This window comes from Triticum dicoccoides, chromosome 3B (genome assembly GCF_002162155.2).
Source record: "Triticum dicoccoides isolate Atlit2015 ecotype Zavitan chromosome 3B, WEW_v2.0, whole genome shotgun sequence".
Taxonomy (NCBI): domain Eukaryota; kingdom Viridiplantae; phylum Streptophyta; class Magnoliopsida; order Poales; family Poaceae; genus Triticum; species Triticum dicoccoides.
This window is the reverse complement of record NC_041385.1, coordinates 454,471,699-454,488,678: the sequence shown is the minus strand read 5'-3', so window position 1 is coordinate 454,488,678 and position 16,980 is coordinate 454,471,699. Positions and strand designations below refer to the sequence as shown.

At 45.7% G+C, this 16,980-nt stretch overlaps 3 protein-coding genes and 1 pseudogene across 3 annotated transcripts; 3 read left to right on the top strand and 1 right to left on the bottom strand.

Moving 5' to 3' along the window:
- Window positions 1–295: 295 nt before the first annotated feature.
- On the top strand, window positions 296–1,991 carry LOC119276490 (60S ribosomal protein L18a). The gene is made up of 4 exons (XM_037557555.1): window positions 296–428; window positions 532–647; window positions 737–800; window positions 1,425–1,991. The coding sequence occupies exons 1-4, from the start codon at window positions 414–416 to the stop codon at window positions 1,764–1,766; spliced, it is 537 nt and encodes a 178-aa protein (XP_037413452.1). The 5' UTR covers window positions 296–413; the 3' UTR covers window positions 1,767–1,991.
- Window positions 1,992–3,138: 1,147 nt separating this feature from the next.
- On the top strand, window positions 3,139–4,546 carry LOC119279578 (annotated as a pseudogene).
- Window positions 4,547–4,615: 69 nt separating this feature from the next.
- LOC119279577 (putative cyclin-dependent kinase F-2) lies at window positions 4,616–6,046 on the bottom strand. Its single transcript, XM_037560776.1, has 2 exons — window positions 6,019–6,046; window positions 4,616–5,439 (listed from the first exon to the last, which is right to left on the bottom strand). The coding sequence occupies exons 1-2, from the start codon at window positions 6,044–6,046 to the stop codon at window positions 4,616–4,618; spliced, it is 852 nt and encodes a 283-aa protein (XP_037416673.1).
- A 5,703-nt stretch (window positions 6,047–11,749) lies between these two features.
- LOC119279576 lies at window positions 11,750–15,996 on the top strand. Its single transcript, XM_037560775.1, has 15 exons — window positions 11,750–11,934; window positions 12,350–12,689; window positions 12,784–13,034; window positions 13,108–13,257; window positions 13,332–13,406; window positions 13,518–13,673; window positions 13,746–13,808; window positions 13,885–13,974; window positions 14,045–14,161; window positions 14,242–14,322; window positions 14,404–14,829; window positions 14,903–15,097; window positions 15,180–15,305; window positions 15,384–15,587; window positions 15,659–15,996. The coding sequence occupies exons 1-15, from the start codon at window positions 11,797–11,799 to the stop codon at window positions 15,845–15,847; spliced, it is 2,601 nt and encodes an 866-aa protein (XP_037416672.1). The 5' UTR covers window positions 11,750–11,796; the 3' UTR covers window positions 15,848–15,996.
- The last annotated feature ends 984 nt before the right edge of the window (window positions 15,997–16,980 follow it).

Below are 16,980 nucleotides of genomic sequence, written 5' to 3'. Positions count from 1 at the left end.
CAAAAGTATTTTGGAGCACTGAATTTGTTTTTTTTTTGCCACGCTTTACAGGAATGTGATTTCATGATGAATTTTTGCAAGCACTTAGAACTTTTGTCAATGTTTCTCCCAAAAAAAATTGAAATTTTTTATTTTTTTATTTTTTTTGATTTTACTGTTCACCGAGCTCAAATGAGCTCGGGAGCAGAAAGGCACTTTCGATCCCGGACCTCTATGATAAAGAGCGCAACAATAGGCCCACAAGCTATAAGAATAGGCCCACGACACGGAGAAAGCCCATTAGGGTTTACAGCCAAGCTCGCCACCTATAAACGCTTCTCTCCCTCTCACGGACGCCTCCTTCGCCCGCCGCCTCCTGCCCTCCCCATCTGCTTAGGTTAGGTTAGGCTAGGGGCTTCGCAGAGCTCGCGGAAATGGTGGCCTTCAGGGTAAGTTCCAGTGCTGCCTCCCGGCCGTTGCTATCCTTGACCCCTCCGTGTCCGCGCTTGATCCGTGTTTTTGATTCGTCTCGATGCGTCCGTGCGTGTGCAGTTCCATCAGTACCAGGTGGTGGGTCGCGCGCTGCCGACGCCCGGCGATGAGCAGCCTAAGATCTACCGCATGAAGCTCTGGGCCACCAATGAGGTGCGCGCCAAGAGCAAGTTCTGGTGAGCTCCTCCCCGTCTCCTCGGGACATCTGAAGGATCTGTTCGTCTTCGATTCGGTATTCCTTATGGCTGTTGTCGCGTCTGTGCAGGTATTTCCTGAGGAAGCTGAAGAAGGTGAAGAAGAGCAACGGCCAGATGCTCGCCATCAACGAGGTATTGGGCCTTTCTCGATTTATGTTTTGCCATGAGCTTGGATTATGTTCCACCTTCTGGTTCTTTCCTGTACATTACAATTACCAACCGAGAGCGGCTTAATTAGCTCCTTTTATCCATCCACTCTTACAACTGCATCGGTAGTTTTATCTGTACTATCTGTGGCGTTAATTAACCGAAATGCAACATAAAATCATTCTAGTTGTGTTTGAATATGCAGTGATGCCCCTTCCATCTTGTTGTGATCATGATGTATGTGATTTTCTTGCGAAAACATGTACCTGTAGTAGTTGTATTTACATTATCTATGCATCAATTACTTCTGATACTTCATTCTGATGTGCGAAGGTTCTGTTTTGCATAATCTAATTTGTATTCACAACAAGGACTTGGACCGACCCATATGAGTTGTCTCTAGATTTCTTGATTATGCGGGCACGTATACTTTCTGATTTATGATTTTCCTTTTTCTAATTGTGTGACGTGTATGTTGTGGTCGGCTGGTGTTAATCCATAGTTTCTTGGTTTGGGAACCAATTGGAACCTGATTTTTCCACTGATTCTTTTTACCCAATTATGGCATGTGATTGTTATTTTTGCACTGAAATACTCCTTGTTTGTCAGATCTTTGAGAAGAACCCAACCACGATCAAGAACTATGGCATTTGGCTGCGTTACCAGAGCAGAACCGGCTACCACAACATGTACAAGGAGTACCGTGACACCACACTGAATGGTGCCGTGGAGCAGATGTACACTGAGATGGCCTCTCGCCACCGTGTGAGATCCCCCTGCATTCAGATCATCAAGACCGCGACTGTCAACTTCAAGCTATGCAAGAGAGACAACACCAAGCAGTTCCACAACTCCAAGATCAAGTTCCCCCTTGTGTACCAAAAGGTCAGGCCACCAACCAGGAAGCTGAAGACCACCTACAAGGCGACGAGGCCGAACCTGTTCATGTGATTGGGCTGTGGTGGATGCTGGTATTTTTGTTGGGCAGAAGCACAAAAGTTGAAATGTTCTCTTAGTATGTTGGATCTTCTAATGCATGAAGACTAGTGTTTTGTTGCTTATTTATCATTTAAAGACATGGTCGGTGAACCTTGTGATTGTGTTCTTATCAGTAATCTGCATACAATCTATTGGTATCTGATATAGATCTGTTTGGAGGCGGTTCTGTTTTGTATCTTTTGTTAATTGTGTAAGTGTAGTTCCTCTTTACGATTGCCTTTACTGTTTTTGGAATATAATCATATCACTATGGTAACCAGAAGCAATTCAGATTTCTTTAGGTAGCTGTTGCAACTTGGAAGTACCCCAACCGACTACAGCTCTGTTTCTCATTTTTCTTGTATTTTTGTTCTCCCCAGCTTTGAGCTAATTTGGGGAGGATGCTTGCAACAAGTTTAAATTTGTATAGAATGTTTAAGATAAACATGCAACAAATTTCAGAGAGACCACTTTTCTCTTGTGATCCTCAGCGGGTGTTTTCTCGATTTAAAAAATAATAATATTATTTTCATTTTTATAAATTTCGCAACATAGGTTGGAAACCAAAAATCCGAAAGGAGTAACCACAAGCCCAACTTTTGTCTGGGCCGGCAATGACTTTTTTTGTGTTCAAAATCATGGTAATGGTTACCTCTTGCAAAGATCACTCCACACTCTATCATCTGAGGCACCTTGTCAAAAAAAAAGAGCATTGTGGGCTCTCCCAAAACGTAACCCTTATTTAAGGTCAATTCTTTTGTGGCTTATTTGGGCCAACTTATTTTCACAACCCCAAATAAGCCAAAAAAGTTGGTAGCTCAGTGGTGTGGATGAGCTCATCCACACGGCTCCTCGCTCGGTCTCTTTGCCGCTTGGTTAAAATCACGTTAATGGTTATCTCTTGCAAAGATCACTCTTCACATTATCATCTGAGACGCTCTGTCAAAAAAAGTGAGCATTGCGAGCTCTCCCAAAAGGTAACCCTTATTTAAGGCCAATTCTTTTGTGGCTTATTTGGGCCAACTTATTTTCACAAACCCCAAATAAGGCACAAAAGAACTACATTGGTCAGCTCAGTGGTGTGGATGAGCTCATCCACACGGCTCCGGGTAGCTCCTCGCTCGGTCTCTTTGCCGCTTCGTCGGGGCTTCGAGCAAAATCGACAAATTATAATTTTGGACTACAGATGAATAGCCAAACTGAAAACAAATTTGGATTCTACGGTTTGGTTGCAATGAAATGGGGGAAGCCTCCCTAGTCTTCTGAAAAATGAAGTCTGGAATCCACACGAACTTCACTTCGGCTTGTGGATACAAAAGCATTCGATGTGCCACAACCCAAACACATGGCCGCACTTCCTATTGATGTATGATGAAGTAACGGGCACAGGTTTTTTTGCCTGAACGAACGTCGACAATTCCTTACAAACAAACTCAGACAGCACAGCTACAGAAATATTGCAGTCGAATCCTTCGGGCGATTGATGCCCTGCGGCGGTCCTTCCTGTGGACCGGTGCGGACAAAGCATCGGGGGCGCAATGCTTTGTCGCTTGGGATCGTGTCACTCGGACAAAGGAGGAGGGGGGTTTGGGGATGCGCGCCCTCTCAATCTAGAACCGCTGCCTCCTGCTGAAGCTCCTTCATCGGCTGCACTCTCGTCAGGACTCCCCGTAGGCGCGTTGGGTCTGGGGCGAATTGGGTCGCTCTCTCCTAACCCCAGCTTCGGCCATGTCGCGACCCGGACCACATTGGTCGTCCCTCGCCAAACTTATGCCTTCGTACCGGGCGCTCACCGCTGTCTCCGTCGGGAACGGGCGTACGACGGCGTTCTGGCTCGACTCCTGGCTCCCCGGTAGCGCCCTCTCCATCCAGATGAGCTCTCTCTTCTCCCACGTCACCTCGCCGGACGTCTCGGTTGCCCACGTCGCCCAACATGGGCTCGACGGGGGGCTCGTACCGCGGCTAAACCGCGCTGGAGCGCGCGAGCGAGGACTTCTCCTCCCCATCGTCCAGTCGCTGGTCCTGTCCGAGGAGGCCGACGCTCGTGCTCTCCGCCCGGACTGTGCCAAAGGGACCGACCTCTCCTCTGTCGGGGTTTACCAGCTATGCCACTTTGGTGGTGTGGGAGCGCCTTTCGCCAACTTCATCTGGACGAGCTACGCTCCAAGCAGGGTTCGTTTCTTTGCCTGGCTCCTGGTGCAGGCTCGGATTCATACGAGAGACGTGCTTCTGCGTAAGCACATTGTTGAGGTGGCCGGGGCTGGCTGCCCCATCTGCTCGGCTCCGCTTAAGACGGCCGACCACCTCATCTTCACTTGCCCCTTTGCCCAGCAGTTCCGGGCCTCTGTCGGGGCGACCCCGACAGTCTCCACAGTCAAGCTGCTGCACCTTATGTCTCCTCCGGGATTGGTCCCTCCTCGGACGGGGCCAGCTTTCCTGCTCCTTTGCTGCTGGCAACTTTGGAAACACCGCAACGCGGTGGTCTTCCAGAACATGCCACCCTCACTCCCCCGGCTACTGCAGCTTTGCAGAGAGGATGCCGTGCCGCATCCGCCTCCCTACTACCCTCAAGGACGCTGCCGATGTGTGGATTCGGTGCCTAGCCGCCTAGTGTTGCACCCTCCGCCCCTCTTGCCTCCTTCCCTGCCTGTAAAAAAAAATTATATATGTAATGCTATCTTGTATACTCGGGCGGTCCGGCCCAGATATATGAAAATTCAGGTGAGGAAATCTCTCCCCCCCCCCACCCGTGAAAATTTCAAAAAAAAAAATGTCTGTCGGCGGCACGCTATCATATCAGAGTTTCCGGAGCGTCGCCCTATCTAGTTGGAGGTGAACCATGGAAGCTCGAGGGCGTCAGCCGCCGACAGCCTCTTGCCTGCGTCGCAGGAGAGGAGGCCGCTCAATACTTGGAAGCCTTGTCTGGACAGGCAGTCCTCTAGAAACACCTCGCGCAGCCTGTTGCGGTGGGGGATGCTCGGCGGCGCCACCAGCTCGCCGGCGAGCGGCATGGAGTTGTAGGACGGCCAGGAGATCTGGTCCGGCACGCCAAGTATGTAGAAGATCCTGAGGAGCTGGTCGGCGTCGTCCGCCGCGCGGCCAAAGAGCCTCTCGCCTAGGAGGAGCTCGGCCATGACGCAGCCCAGCGACCAGGCGTCCACGGTGGCGTCGTAGTCGGGCTTCCCCAGGAGGATCTCCGGCGCCATGTAGCTGCGCGTGCCATGGTGGCCGTACGGCGGGGACTGGGACATGTGCATGGCGAGCCCGAAGTCGCATATCTTGACGCCGTCGCCGATGAGGACGTTCTCGGGCTTGATGTCCCGGTGGACGACGTGGCACAGCCGGTGCATGTGGTCGGCGCCGCTCAGAAGCTGCCGCATGAGGTAGCGCACCACATCCTCCTGGAACGGGCAGCCGCGGCGGGCGCGGTGGAGGACGTCGTGGAGGCTTGGCCCGACGTACTCCATCACGAGGGAGAGCCTGTCGGCGCTGCGGTCGAAGGACATGGCCCGCAGCTGGAAGATGTTGAGGTGGCCATGGCACGCCCTGAGGAGGTCGGCCTCCCGCCAGACCGCGTCATGGCTGCTCGAGCTGAGGGTCTTGATGGCGACGCTCTCGCCGGTCTTGTAGGACCACGCCTTGGTGACTGTGCCGAAGGTCCCGAGATATTTTACGGTGCATCATACTCCTGTAAATAGTGGGTAGTATATAGTTGATCCAATGGTCATTATTGATCCCTGTTTTTTTTCTTGAGGACATTTTAGTAATTGGTTGTAAGGGTAGATTAGTCCTTTCTTAATGATAATGTTATTAATTAATAATATGGGTAATTGCTGTGATTATTAACGTAAGTAATCACAGCTGGAATAGAATTGCCCTATCTTAGTTCGTAGGTTTCACTTCTCGTGCGTTCTTCATTTTTCTGCCGCCGCCTCTCTGCCTGGCAGCCGTCGCCTGAGTCGCACAGGGGCCGCCTCTCCTTCTCCCGCCCTGCGGTCGCTCCTTCCCTCGCCCATCGGTCGCCGCTTCCTGAGTCGCACTGGGTCGGCCGCTCCGTCTCCCGCCCTGCGGGCGCCGCCGCAAGATCTTGGACGGGGCCCCAAGATCTTCAACGGCGCAGCCGGCCCGCGCCGCCCGGCGGCCCTCTCTCTCCATCGAAGGATCTTCGGACGGCGCCCGAGTCGGTTCCTCCGCGCGTCGTGGTTGAGATCCCTCGCATAGGTACGTTGCCTCTGATGCTCCCCAAACACCATAGCTGGGCGCACATGGATGCTGGCTGTGCACGCAATACAAATTCGAAAATGGCTGCTCGGTTTTCTGTCCGTGTGGATGCTGGATTAGTAGTGTGTGTGAGGTTCCTAGTTATTCTCTTTTTTCCGAGCAAGGAATAGTAGTGTGTGTGAGAACTCTCAGATTATGAGTTTGATATTGTGGGATGCATGTTACTTTGTACAAGAACATAATACAGATTTCTTAGAACATGAAAACGATGGGTTAAATTACTATGGCCAGTAGGATTCTTGGCTGCTCAGAAAATTAGTAAGGATGTCAGAGATTATTGGTTCAGTTACAGATTATAATCGTTGACAATATATAATTAATATGTTTTAGTTGCAGCGTATTTTCTTTCATATAAATATGTCACAGATTTTGCTGTTTCTTATGGCAGGATATCGGCATGGCTGGCGAAGGCATCTCGATAGATGAATTTATGGAGTACGACTCGATGGTCAGGCAGACATTTAAAAGTGAGAACGAAGCGTACAAGTTCTACTTAGGGTATGCGAAGAACAAAGGGTTTGGTGTTCGAAAGGGTGATCTGAAATATAAGGGAAACAAAGAAAATGCATACCGGAGGACGTTTGTGTGTTGCAAACAAGGATATCGTGACGTAAAGCACTTTGATGAAACCGACAAGAAAAGGACGCCAAGGGCACTCTCTCGGTGTGGTTGTCCTGCTCTTTTGCAGGTTGAGCTTCAAGCAAGCACTGGGTTGTGGTTTGTAAAGAATTTTGTTGACCAACATAGCCATCCATTCATAAATCCTGAGTTGTCACCTTTCTTGTGGTCTCATCGTGGCATGACCGATCCACAGAAGGCGGATGTCATTGAGTACTCGGTTGGTGGACTTCGCACACATCAGATAATGGATGTGATGGAGAAGCAGGCTAGTGGTTTGGGCAAGGTTGGATTTATATCTCGCGATCTGTATAACCATGTCGCGTTGGAGAAGAAGAAAAAGATAGAAGGTAGCGATGCTCAATTTATGCTGAACTACATGACAGCACAACAGATGAAAGACCCAGATTTTTTTTACAGATACATCACAGACAGTGATGGGCATCTGCAGAACATATTCTGGGCAGACGCCCAATCTCGCTTGGACTATGTTGCATTTGGTGGTGTGGTGGTGTTTGACAGCACATACCGGTCAAACAAATATAGGTTGCCATTTGTTCCATTTGTGGGGCTGAACCATCACCGCATCACAGTCGTGTTTGGGGTTGGTCTTGTATCCGACGAGTCGGCTGACTCATATGAGTGGCTGCTTCAGGTTTTTTTGGAGGCAATGCACCAGAAGCATCCCATTTCAGCGATCACAGACGGCGACGCTTCAATGGCCAAAGCCATATCATCAGTCTGGCCCAGCACATATCACCGTCTGTGCAGCTGGCATATCGAGCAGAATATGGTGCTTCACCTCCGAAAGGAAAAGCTTAAGGAATTTAGGAAATTTATTTACTATGCCATGGAGGTTCATGAGTTTGAGAGACGCTGGTTAGCTTATAAGAAGAGATTCAGAATCACAAGGAAAAAGAAAGATGCATGGATTCACAGGATGTACGAGCTGAGAGAAAAGTGGTCTGTAGCATATAACAAGGGAAGGTATTTCCTAGGGATGTTGAGCAATCAGAGGAGTGAGTCTCTAAACTCGAGGCTTCATGTGCACCTGAATAGGAGAATGAAACTCGTTGATCTCGTGCAACACGTTGAACACTGTGTGTCAGTTTTGCGTAGGAATGAAGCAGCATTGGACGCTGTAGCTTCGCACACAATCCCCTTCACTAGATTGACTGCCGATCCACTTGAGATAAGTGCCTCATCTATTTATACCCCTGTTATGTTCAGTAAGGTAAAGGCCGAGATTGTCAACTTATCAAGATGGAATGTACTTGAGGTGGAAGAGGACACTGGTTTGGTTAGCTATGGAGTTGCTCGCAAAGAGTCGGTGCACGTTAGGTTCCATGTCACATGTATTTTTGATGGATCTAAGATGGAAAGTGCATATTGTTGTTGTAGGAAGATGGAAAGCGAGGATTTTCCATGTACTCATAATTTTGCGTTTTGAAGTACAATGGGATATGCACCATCCCCGCATGTTGTGTGAAGGCTAGATGGACAATGCAAGCCAAGCCTGCTTTCCGTTCTGTGAGGAGTGCCAATACACATATATGGTCAGAACAGATGGATAAGTACCATGAACTGCGCAATATGGCTAGTGAGGCTTTATTCACGGCCTCAGCTAGTGAAATGCAGTCAGAAAAGGTGATGGAGTACCTGAGGAGCATATTGGACGAGGGCAACAGAAATGATGGGAATACTGGCACGCCATCATTTGTTCCTATGCCGGCTTATTTTTCTGGGGCGCGGCAATGGTTTACAGATCAAGTCCAAGACCCTAAACCAATAATAAATCCCAAAGGCAGACCAACCAAAGAATCGAATAAGAGGTTGAAGCCATTCCTGGAGAATTTGAAAGCAAAAAAGAAAACATTGAAGTAAGTGTTTGGTCATTTTGATGTGTACTGCATATGTTCATTTCTTGGTTGCAGCCTGTCAATATGGTTTACTTTTTGCAGGAAAGTTCATGGTCAGTTGAGTAAGGGGAGGAAGAAAAAAGTGAACAATACTGTAGAAGAAGGAGAAGGAGAAGGAAAAGGAGAAGGAGAAGAAGAAGAAGAAGAAGAAGAAGAAGAAGAGGCGGCAGAAGAAGAGGATCGTGCTAAGAAGAGGAAACCGGTGAAGTAAGTTTTAAAAAAAATCATGTATCTTGTGTACTGTACTTGTGCAAGTCGAACTGTTGTTGAAGCATGTTAATATGTGCAATTTAAACAATGTTTTGCACTACACAGGAAAGCTTCAGCAAAGGTGACTGAAGTTAGTATGATGACTCGGGGGAGAAAGAGAAAAGAGAACAATGACGAAGTGTGTGCTAAGAACAAAAGACCTTTGAAGTAAGTTTATGCATTTTCAGAAGTCCATGTTGAACCCTGTGTCGATACGATGTTAATTTATTTGAGTTTGTACAGGAAAATGGCTGGAAAGTCTAAGTAGACAGACAAAGATGACAAGGGGGACAAAGAAAAGATGACAATAAAGCCACTTCCTGTTTGCCATTATTCTATCGAATTGTTGGTCACAAGTGTTATACATTCAGTTTTTTACTACGGAATTTATCATCAGTTATATTTGTACTTTGAATGAGATGTAGATGCACGCTACATTTTCCCGTTTATGAGATTGGAATTTACAAGATGCATCAGTGTTGACTCTTGTTGTTATCGTACTGCATGACTACGTGCCCATCTTCTCTTTGTGTTTCTGTGAATGAACATACTTGCAGTTTCTCTCGTGCTAATCCTTCTCACAGCGGCCATGCATGCCCGTGCCAGTCATGCATTATACATGGAATTGATTGATCATGTTTCCATAATTGATCTGGATGTTCAGACGCTTTCTGGTGGACCATAAGCGCATCATGATCAGTCAGTAAGAGCAAGAAAGCCACCATGAACTAGTACGTTCATTCAGTTCAACATTAATGATCTGTAGGTGAAATCTAGTCTTACAAAGTGGGGATTAAAATTCTAGCAACATATATTATCATCATGAACCAAAAAAGTATTGAGTATCTTCTACATTTGTATCTCTCTTCTTGTAATTTCTTTGCGAGTATTATGTCATTCGACGTGTCCTTCTCGCCTGTAGTAGGCAACTCTGATGCTAGAGAGTATAATTTGGTCTCTAATTCTGATATTTGTTGATCCTTCTCCTTCAGAAGCAAGGCCGCAGTAGCCAATGCATCTTCATGACAATTGTCCATTGCCGTTGTGCAGTAATTGACCATCTGCTCAGCGTAGTTGTTGAGGAGGTCTTCCCGAATGAACAACTTGCAACCCAGCTGCGTACATTAATAACATGGGGGTATACGTCAATAATAAAACACTAGGAAATTCGTTCGCAACAGGGCATGAGGGTGACAACAGACCTCATGCATGTTGCATTTTAGGTAGCAACAACGCGTGTTATAATCAGTGTAATAGATGTCTCGGACTACTGGCTCGTGACAAGCACATAGCAACTCAGGCAAATCAGGATCATCTGCAATACAGTGTGAATCCAATCAGTACCGAACGCTGAAACTAGGAATCAAAGACATTTTAGGGTTCTAGGAACGCATAGCAACTCATATGAACGATTGTTGTGGCCCTGGGGAGTTAGTGCAGTACCTATGAGAGAGTGGGGATGACCACGAGAAGGTCGGTGTGACATCGTTCACCAGGGGCTTCTCCGGCGGCTGTGTGCTGCCCACGAGGAGGAGAACCAGCCGTGGATCCCAGCCAGCAGAGTTCGATCTGGATCGCCGAAGATGAGGTTGTGCTGGAACGAGATGGAAGAGGCCGAGATGTGGTTACGAGATATGCACGGTTTGTTAACAAATCGGTAGATATGCGTTTCTGAAAAAAAAATCAGGAGATATGCACGGTTTGTTAACAAGTCAGGAGATACCTTCCATGAAATTAGGAGACGCGCCAGCTGGTCAACCAATACGTTTAAAGAAAAATAAAACCAGTACGTTTCTTTGAAAAATAAAGTGTGGCGAGGAACATTCACGAAGGCCAAAATTATTAATACAAATAAACAAAAATAATCAAATTGAATCTTGTCGGCCAGTTTTTTAGGGTTTTTTCATCAAAAACCATAGAAATTGCATAAAATGTTAGATGTGAACGAAAATTGGCATGTGTGCTTGCAATGTTGTTGTGTGCGTGCCTAAAAAGTTTGGGTCCGTTTGGTGGATCTGAAAAAAAAACACTTTGAGACTTGGCCTTTCGTCCCAATCGAAGCAGCACGTTTCCACATGGTATATCTCTTGCCATGCACGGCATGATTCCAAAATTTGGCATCATGTGGGAATGCCCATGGGAGGCTCCCACGCAAAAAATGAACGAATTCAGACACCAAACACACGTTGCGTCACGACCGGCTTATATTTCAGGGTTTTTTCATCGGAAAACCATAGAAATTGCATAAAATGTTAGATGTGAACGAAAATTGGCATGTGTGCTTGCCATGTTGTTGCCGTACTGACACTTGTGGGTTCGCACGGCTCGTACTGACATTTGGCATCATGTGGGTCCGAACAACTCATACTATCTCATACTTGCGTGGGTCTGGGCATCCGTGCCCAATTAATGCGGCCATGACAATTTGTAATGGAGGCAACACATTTTATGAGAACGTTATTCTTCGTGTTAATATGTGTAGCGAACACTTTTTTCTGAGGGCGTGATTGGAAGGGAGATGGGCCCCCTTCGTGGGGAGATAAATGATACATATGCGTAGTCTAACGGAAATAGATAACCGACCGGCGATTTTGTTTTGTTTCCAGAAAAAAGAAAAGTAGCTATCGTTAGCAACGGAAGGAGATGAGGCATGCACCCCCTAGGATTGCATGCAAAAGATTTTAAGGCGGTGGTATCTTTGATAGGAAAATTCTGGAGTATTCTAGAAAGTTACTTCCAATCCCATCAACAAGAAACAAAACAGGTTTATCTCTTCGGCAAGAAATAATGACTAGATTGTAACCTACACGTACCCAGCCTATATATATGCTTTATACGTATCCACCTAAACCTCACCACGACTCAGCCTCCCTCCTTGAACCCCATCCTTAACCTTGACAAGAACCAACCAATCTCGCCATCACCATCACCATCGTATGTCTTCCTATCATCCCGCTGCGTCCGCGAGGCCTGCACAGTCGGTCACGAAGCAGTCCAAGTCACGTGCATCGAAGCCCCCACCTTCATCGACAAAGTCAGGTGCACCGAAGCCTCCACACTCGTCGGCAAAGAAGGTATGCATATATCATTGAACCCGTACATCAACTCTTGTACAAATCTCGCTTATTGTTAGGTTCAAATAAAGTCAGATGCACATGACGCCTTGCACATGACGCCTCTTATGTAGATCACTCCTAATTTCCTCCTGTACAGCGTAAAAGATCAGTAGATTAAATCAAAAAAGATAATTAAGTACAAGTTACATTAATCAAATTTTTAATTAGGAAGCCAGTAATATAGTACGTCAATGAATGAGTAGAGCAGCAGAAGATAGAATAATGAGCGCAAATTTTTCTGTTGAATTTTTTTTTGCTCCAATGGTACGTACAGTAAAGTTATATTTTTATTTGTCACTAGAAATATTATTTGTTCACAATAAATCTCTTATTTTTGTTGCCTTCTCACTGAAAATAATCTTTGCACATATAGGGTACCCAGGTTGTATCAATGCACGGGTACTCAGAGTTTGTCCAGTCGTTAACTGGGGAACAGTATGACATAGCTAGTCAAACGACAATTCGTGAAACTCTGAAGACTCCCGCAATGAACGTTAGGAGAGTTTTGTGCCAAGAGATTGCTAGCACATACGATTCACAAGTTGACGCATTTGTAATACGCGGGGTACCTATGAGAATAACCTTGCAAGACGTAGAACACATCACAGGCCTACCTAGCATGGGGAGGGACTTTGTCCCTCCTCCGTTCAAAGAAGTGCAGGACATATGGCTTGATTTAAAGGATCCTGAAGATAACAAACTGACCTTGAAAGGTATATGATATTTTAAGAACTATTTTTTCGTTTGATAATGGAACAAATTTCATAATTACAATAATTGACAATTGTTGACAAACAACCTTTTCAGGTCTTCGTAAGAAGATGATCGGCGAAGAGAGGCCACGGTTTGTGAAGCCTTACGTCTTGTACACTATTGGCAAGTTGGTTTGCCCAACGACACAACCTTATGTTGATCCCAAATATTTGGGAATTGTCGTGGACATACATACTATAAACTCCATAAACTATGCTAAACTATCTCTCGACCACTTAATGTCAAGTGTGAGGAAGTTTGTGAATGGTGCCGCGAACTTGGAGGGGAACCTCCCACTACTGCAGGTAGTACGAACTCATTATTTCCTTTGATGTTCTTTAATTGGTCACTTATGTATTCTTTTTAATTTTCTTGCAGACTTGGTTCTATGAGAAATTCCGAGTCGACCATATTGATCGCACTGTTTCATACCTTCAACGAGATAAACCATTGATCCAATACTGGGACGAAGCAAAGGCTGGAGAGGTCGACAAAATAATATCGCAGAACTACGTAGAAGTAGGACAGGTATATGCTTACTGTTACTAGTTGTCATCTGCTCAATTTTTGCAAAATTGATCATAATATATAAAAAAATGCAGATGGTTGAGGACCTCAGACGCCCTTGGAAGCCAGTGCCCAAGGTTTCACATCAACCTACAAAGTCTGCTTTTGAGGTACGTCCTATGTAACTTGTACAATGATACTACTCGTTTCTTAGGCTGAAACTATTTGTTTGTACAAATAATTTTATGAAACAATCAGTTCTAATTTTTCTTAACTTGTAGGTCGATGGGACACTAGGCCGCGTACTCGCCCAGGTGGGAGAGATAAAAGCAATAGTGTCTCAGCAATACTCAGAGATTTCCGCACAACTGGACGGAGTACAAAGGCGCCAGAAGCAAAACAGCATGCGCTTGGAGGACTTCATTTGTGCATTCAATGTACGCATATTTCTTTTTTTTGTAATTCATCCTGCTAGATAAGTGCATGACTAACATTTTTTTCATTAATAGGATCATCGATTTGGCGTAGGACAGAAGGACTTTAATGAGGGTCAGAGAGTTAATAATATCAAGGTATGTCACAAAATTTCTAACTATCTTCATGTAGAGAACATATGCTAACCATTTTTTATTTTAACGTGCGAACTAGAAAACCTCAAAGAATGTTGCTGCTAGTACAAATGAAGTGCCAAAGTGTGTCTACAGCAACCCCAGCAAGAACCTTGCTGGGGAATTTGAGGTATGAATTCCATCTTGGAACAATGTTTTTTTGTCAACCATACTTACTGCTAACTTGTCCATCTGTACAGAAGGTAAAGAAAACACCTGTGGACCCCCACAAAGGAAAAACAGACAGAGATGACGCTGTGGACTCATTTGGTAAGCGTTTTAAGAGTGACAGCAAGAACTTACCCTCCCGATCTGAGGTCAGCATCACATGTCTGAACCATATTGCTAGCAAAGGTTTTATTTCAACCATATTCTTAACTTGATGACAATATTGCAGAAGGTGAAGAAAACATATGTACACCCCCAGAAGTCAAAGACTGAAAGAGACGATAGCAAGAACTTACCCTCCGAATCTGAGGTCAGCATCAGATGTCTGAACCAAATTGCTAACAAACATTATTCTCAACCCATATTCCTAACCTTAAGTCAAATATCGCAGAAGGTCAAGCCTACGTCCATGGATGCCATGGACTCCATAGGGAGGCGTGTCAGGCATGATGGCCGGAAGAAAAAGAAGTCCTCGCTCCTTCAGAGCGAGGAGTATGAATTTTACACCCCCGCGCTCAGAAGGAAAAGAGCTCTATCTCAACAGACACATGACAGTAACGATGTTATGTACACACAGAATAAGAAGATGAATCCCGGGAAAAGCAACGGCCAGCAGCTAAAACAGCTCAAGGAGGACTTGATCAATTTTCAGGCAGAAACAGATCGAGTTACACAGAATATAGTAGCTGATTTTGTAAACAGTACTCCTGAGACAGCCAAGTTGGTGAAAATCAAGGACATACTTCTAACGCAGAAGTATCTTAAATGCCTTACAACACCAGATCAATCCTCCTTTGCAGCTTGGGTGGATGACGATGTAAGTGCTAACGCAATATGGTATCTTTGATTATTTATATGTTTTCCAATTAAACTAATATCTTCTTTCTTAGGTACTCGATGCGGCAATTGAACTCCTACGTTTCGACGGACTAGAAGGTGTACGAGATCATGGTACCGTGTATGTCGAAAGGTCTACCATCGTCAACATCCTGAAGAGAGATGGCACAGTCCCGAATTGTACCTTGGATGTTTTAAGCGGCAAATCAGGCACTAAATGGGGAGATAACTACCTGCAACATGACATGGTAACAACATCCACCCTTCTGTTATAATAATAAGAAATTTGATTTTTAGGCACTTCAAACCACTTACAAATTTTGCACGCAGATTTTCCTACCTTCAAATATTCCCAAGAACCACTGGTTCCTGGCTGTTGTCAACTCCCAAAAGAGGGAGATTCAAATTCTGGACTCACTCCAATCACGCAACAACCGCAAAGAAGTAATTGCTGCGGTGAGGCTCTAATAACATTTTATATAACTTACAGTTTATACGAATACGGTACTAAATTGAGTGATATGTTACTTGCAGCTTCTTGGAATGGAAACACATATTGATATAGCAGTGATGCAAAATGGAATGCAAGGAAGTACATGGCCGGACACTCAAGTGGCTTCGTGGCCTATCAAAGACTATGAAGTGCCACAGCAAACAGATGGCTGTTCCTGTGCTCTCTGGGTGTTGAAATTCATCCAATATTGGACCGGAGTGAGATTGTCGGCTATATTCAACCAGGTGCCTACATCTTCCCTATCTAACTTAACTTTCACATATACAAAGGGTCCTAACATCTACCTCCTATGCAGGATGACATAAGACAGTTCAGAAGATGGCTTGCTGCTGCCTTGCTCAATTCACCTCACAATGAGTTGAAAGTTCGGAAGGCCATACCAGCAGTTGATTTAGAAGATGATTTAGAAGACCTCGACCTCGAAGGTGACGACGGACACAACGACAGCGGAGATGTCTCAGGAGACGATGGTTCCGCACTATAGTTGTATGGCGCTAGACTTAGGGTAGAGTTAATAGGATTGGGCGTGGTGTGGTTTTTGCCCCGAAGAAGGTTTCCACACCGTTTTCAGTTTTATTACTTTATCTATACAGCGGAGATGTATCAAACAATTTTTTTGGTTGTGCTACTTCATATATACGGCAAATTGCCGTACATTTACTACTTTTATCTGCATTGAATATCTACATTAATTTTTAATTAAAGTCTTTCACACACAAAATCTTGTATTCTTTGTTTAATGATGCAATTCCCTTTGGTTTATAGGATGTGCTTCAAAAACCAAATTTCTAAGTGGCTTTACACTTCCGGTCGCAATTTCCTTGTTACTTGTGTCCTTGGAAGCAACACATTCTTTTTAAACCTGGGGTTTCAGTTCTGTATTATGCCAATGAATGATAGGCAAATGCTGTCCTGTTTGCTTACCCATTTAATCGGTGATCAGGATTTTCTTGGCCACCAACTTGGGAACTAGCCATTGCCTAACCTCTGAGTGTTTATCAGGTGTACTAATTAACTAGACTGAACTTATGACTATGACTGAATCTGAAACTGAAACTGAAACATGCTCTCTGGAATCTGAAACTAAACATTCTCTGCACTGAAACAGAAACATCCTCTCTGGAATCTGAGACTAAAAATGCTCTGCACTAATATCACATACAAAAAAAATCTGCTGGTGCGATGGAACTCGTCCTCCTTCGAGGACCATGGCTGGATCAGGCTGGTGCGATGGAACTCGTCCTCCTTCGAGGACCATGGCTGGATCAGCTTTTACGATGGAGAAGCTAGCTTACGAAATGGACAAAAGAAATGGGGACCAATGGATCGATGGGTCGGATGCGAGTACCTGCATCGGCCGCGACAGATCTGTACGGCACTGGTCGGCGGCGCGTACGGCCTTCACGGCGACGGGGCATGCCGGCGACGTCTCGCCTTAGTCCTCCCCGTCGGCGACCCGCTCCACATCCCGCAGCTTAGGAGGGGAACACGAACGGCGGGGACATTTAGCCGCCGACCACAGCCGCCTAGGACACCGGGGAGGGGCGGCGCCCGCGGTGCTGGCTCGTCCGGGTACGGCGGGGCGCCAAACCATACCGACCGCAAATACTGCGCGGA

Bases quoted from the DNA above. Each gene is read 5' to 3' on its own strand.
- LOC119279576 (XM_037560775.1), top strand. From the start codon at position 11,797: ATGTCTTCCTATCATCCCGCTGCGTCCGCGAGGCCTGCACAGTCGGTC. The intron at 13,258-13,331 runs GTATATGCTTAC...AAAAAAATGCAG, and splicing joins ACTACGTAGAAGTAGGACAG to ATGGTTGAGGACCTCAGACG. The intron at 13,809-13,884 runs GTATGTCACAAA...CGTGCGAACTAG, and splicing joins AGAGAGTTAATAATATCAAG to AAAACCTCAAAGAATGTTGC.
- LOC119279577 (XM_037560776.1), bottom strand. From the start codon at position 6,046: ATGGTGTTTGGGGAGCATCAGAGGCAAC. The intron at 5,440-6,018 runs GTACCTATGCGA...CCTTCGGCACAG, and splicing joins TGGGGAGCATCAGAGGCAAC to TCACCAAGGCGTGGTCCTAC.
- LOC119276490 (XM_037557555.1), top strand. The intron at 648-736 runs GTGAGCTCCTCC...GCGTCTGTGCAG, and splicing joins CGCGCCAAGAGCAAGTTCTG to GTATTTCCTGAGGAAGCTGA. The intron at 801-1,424 runs GTATTGGGCCTT...CTTGTTTGTCAG, and splicing joins AGATGCTCGCCATCAACGAG to ATCTTTGAGAAGAACCCAAC.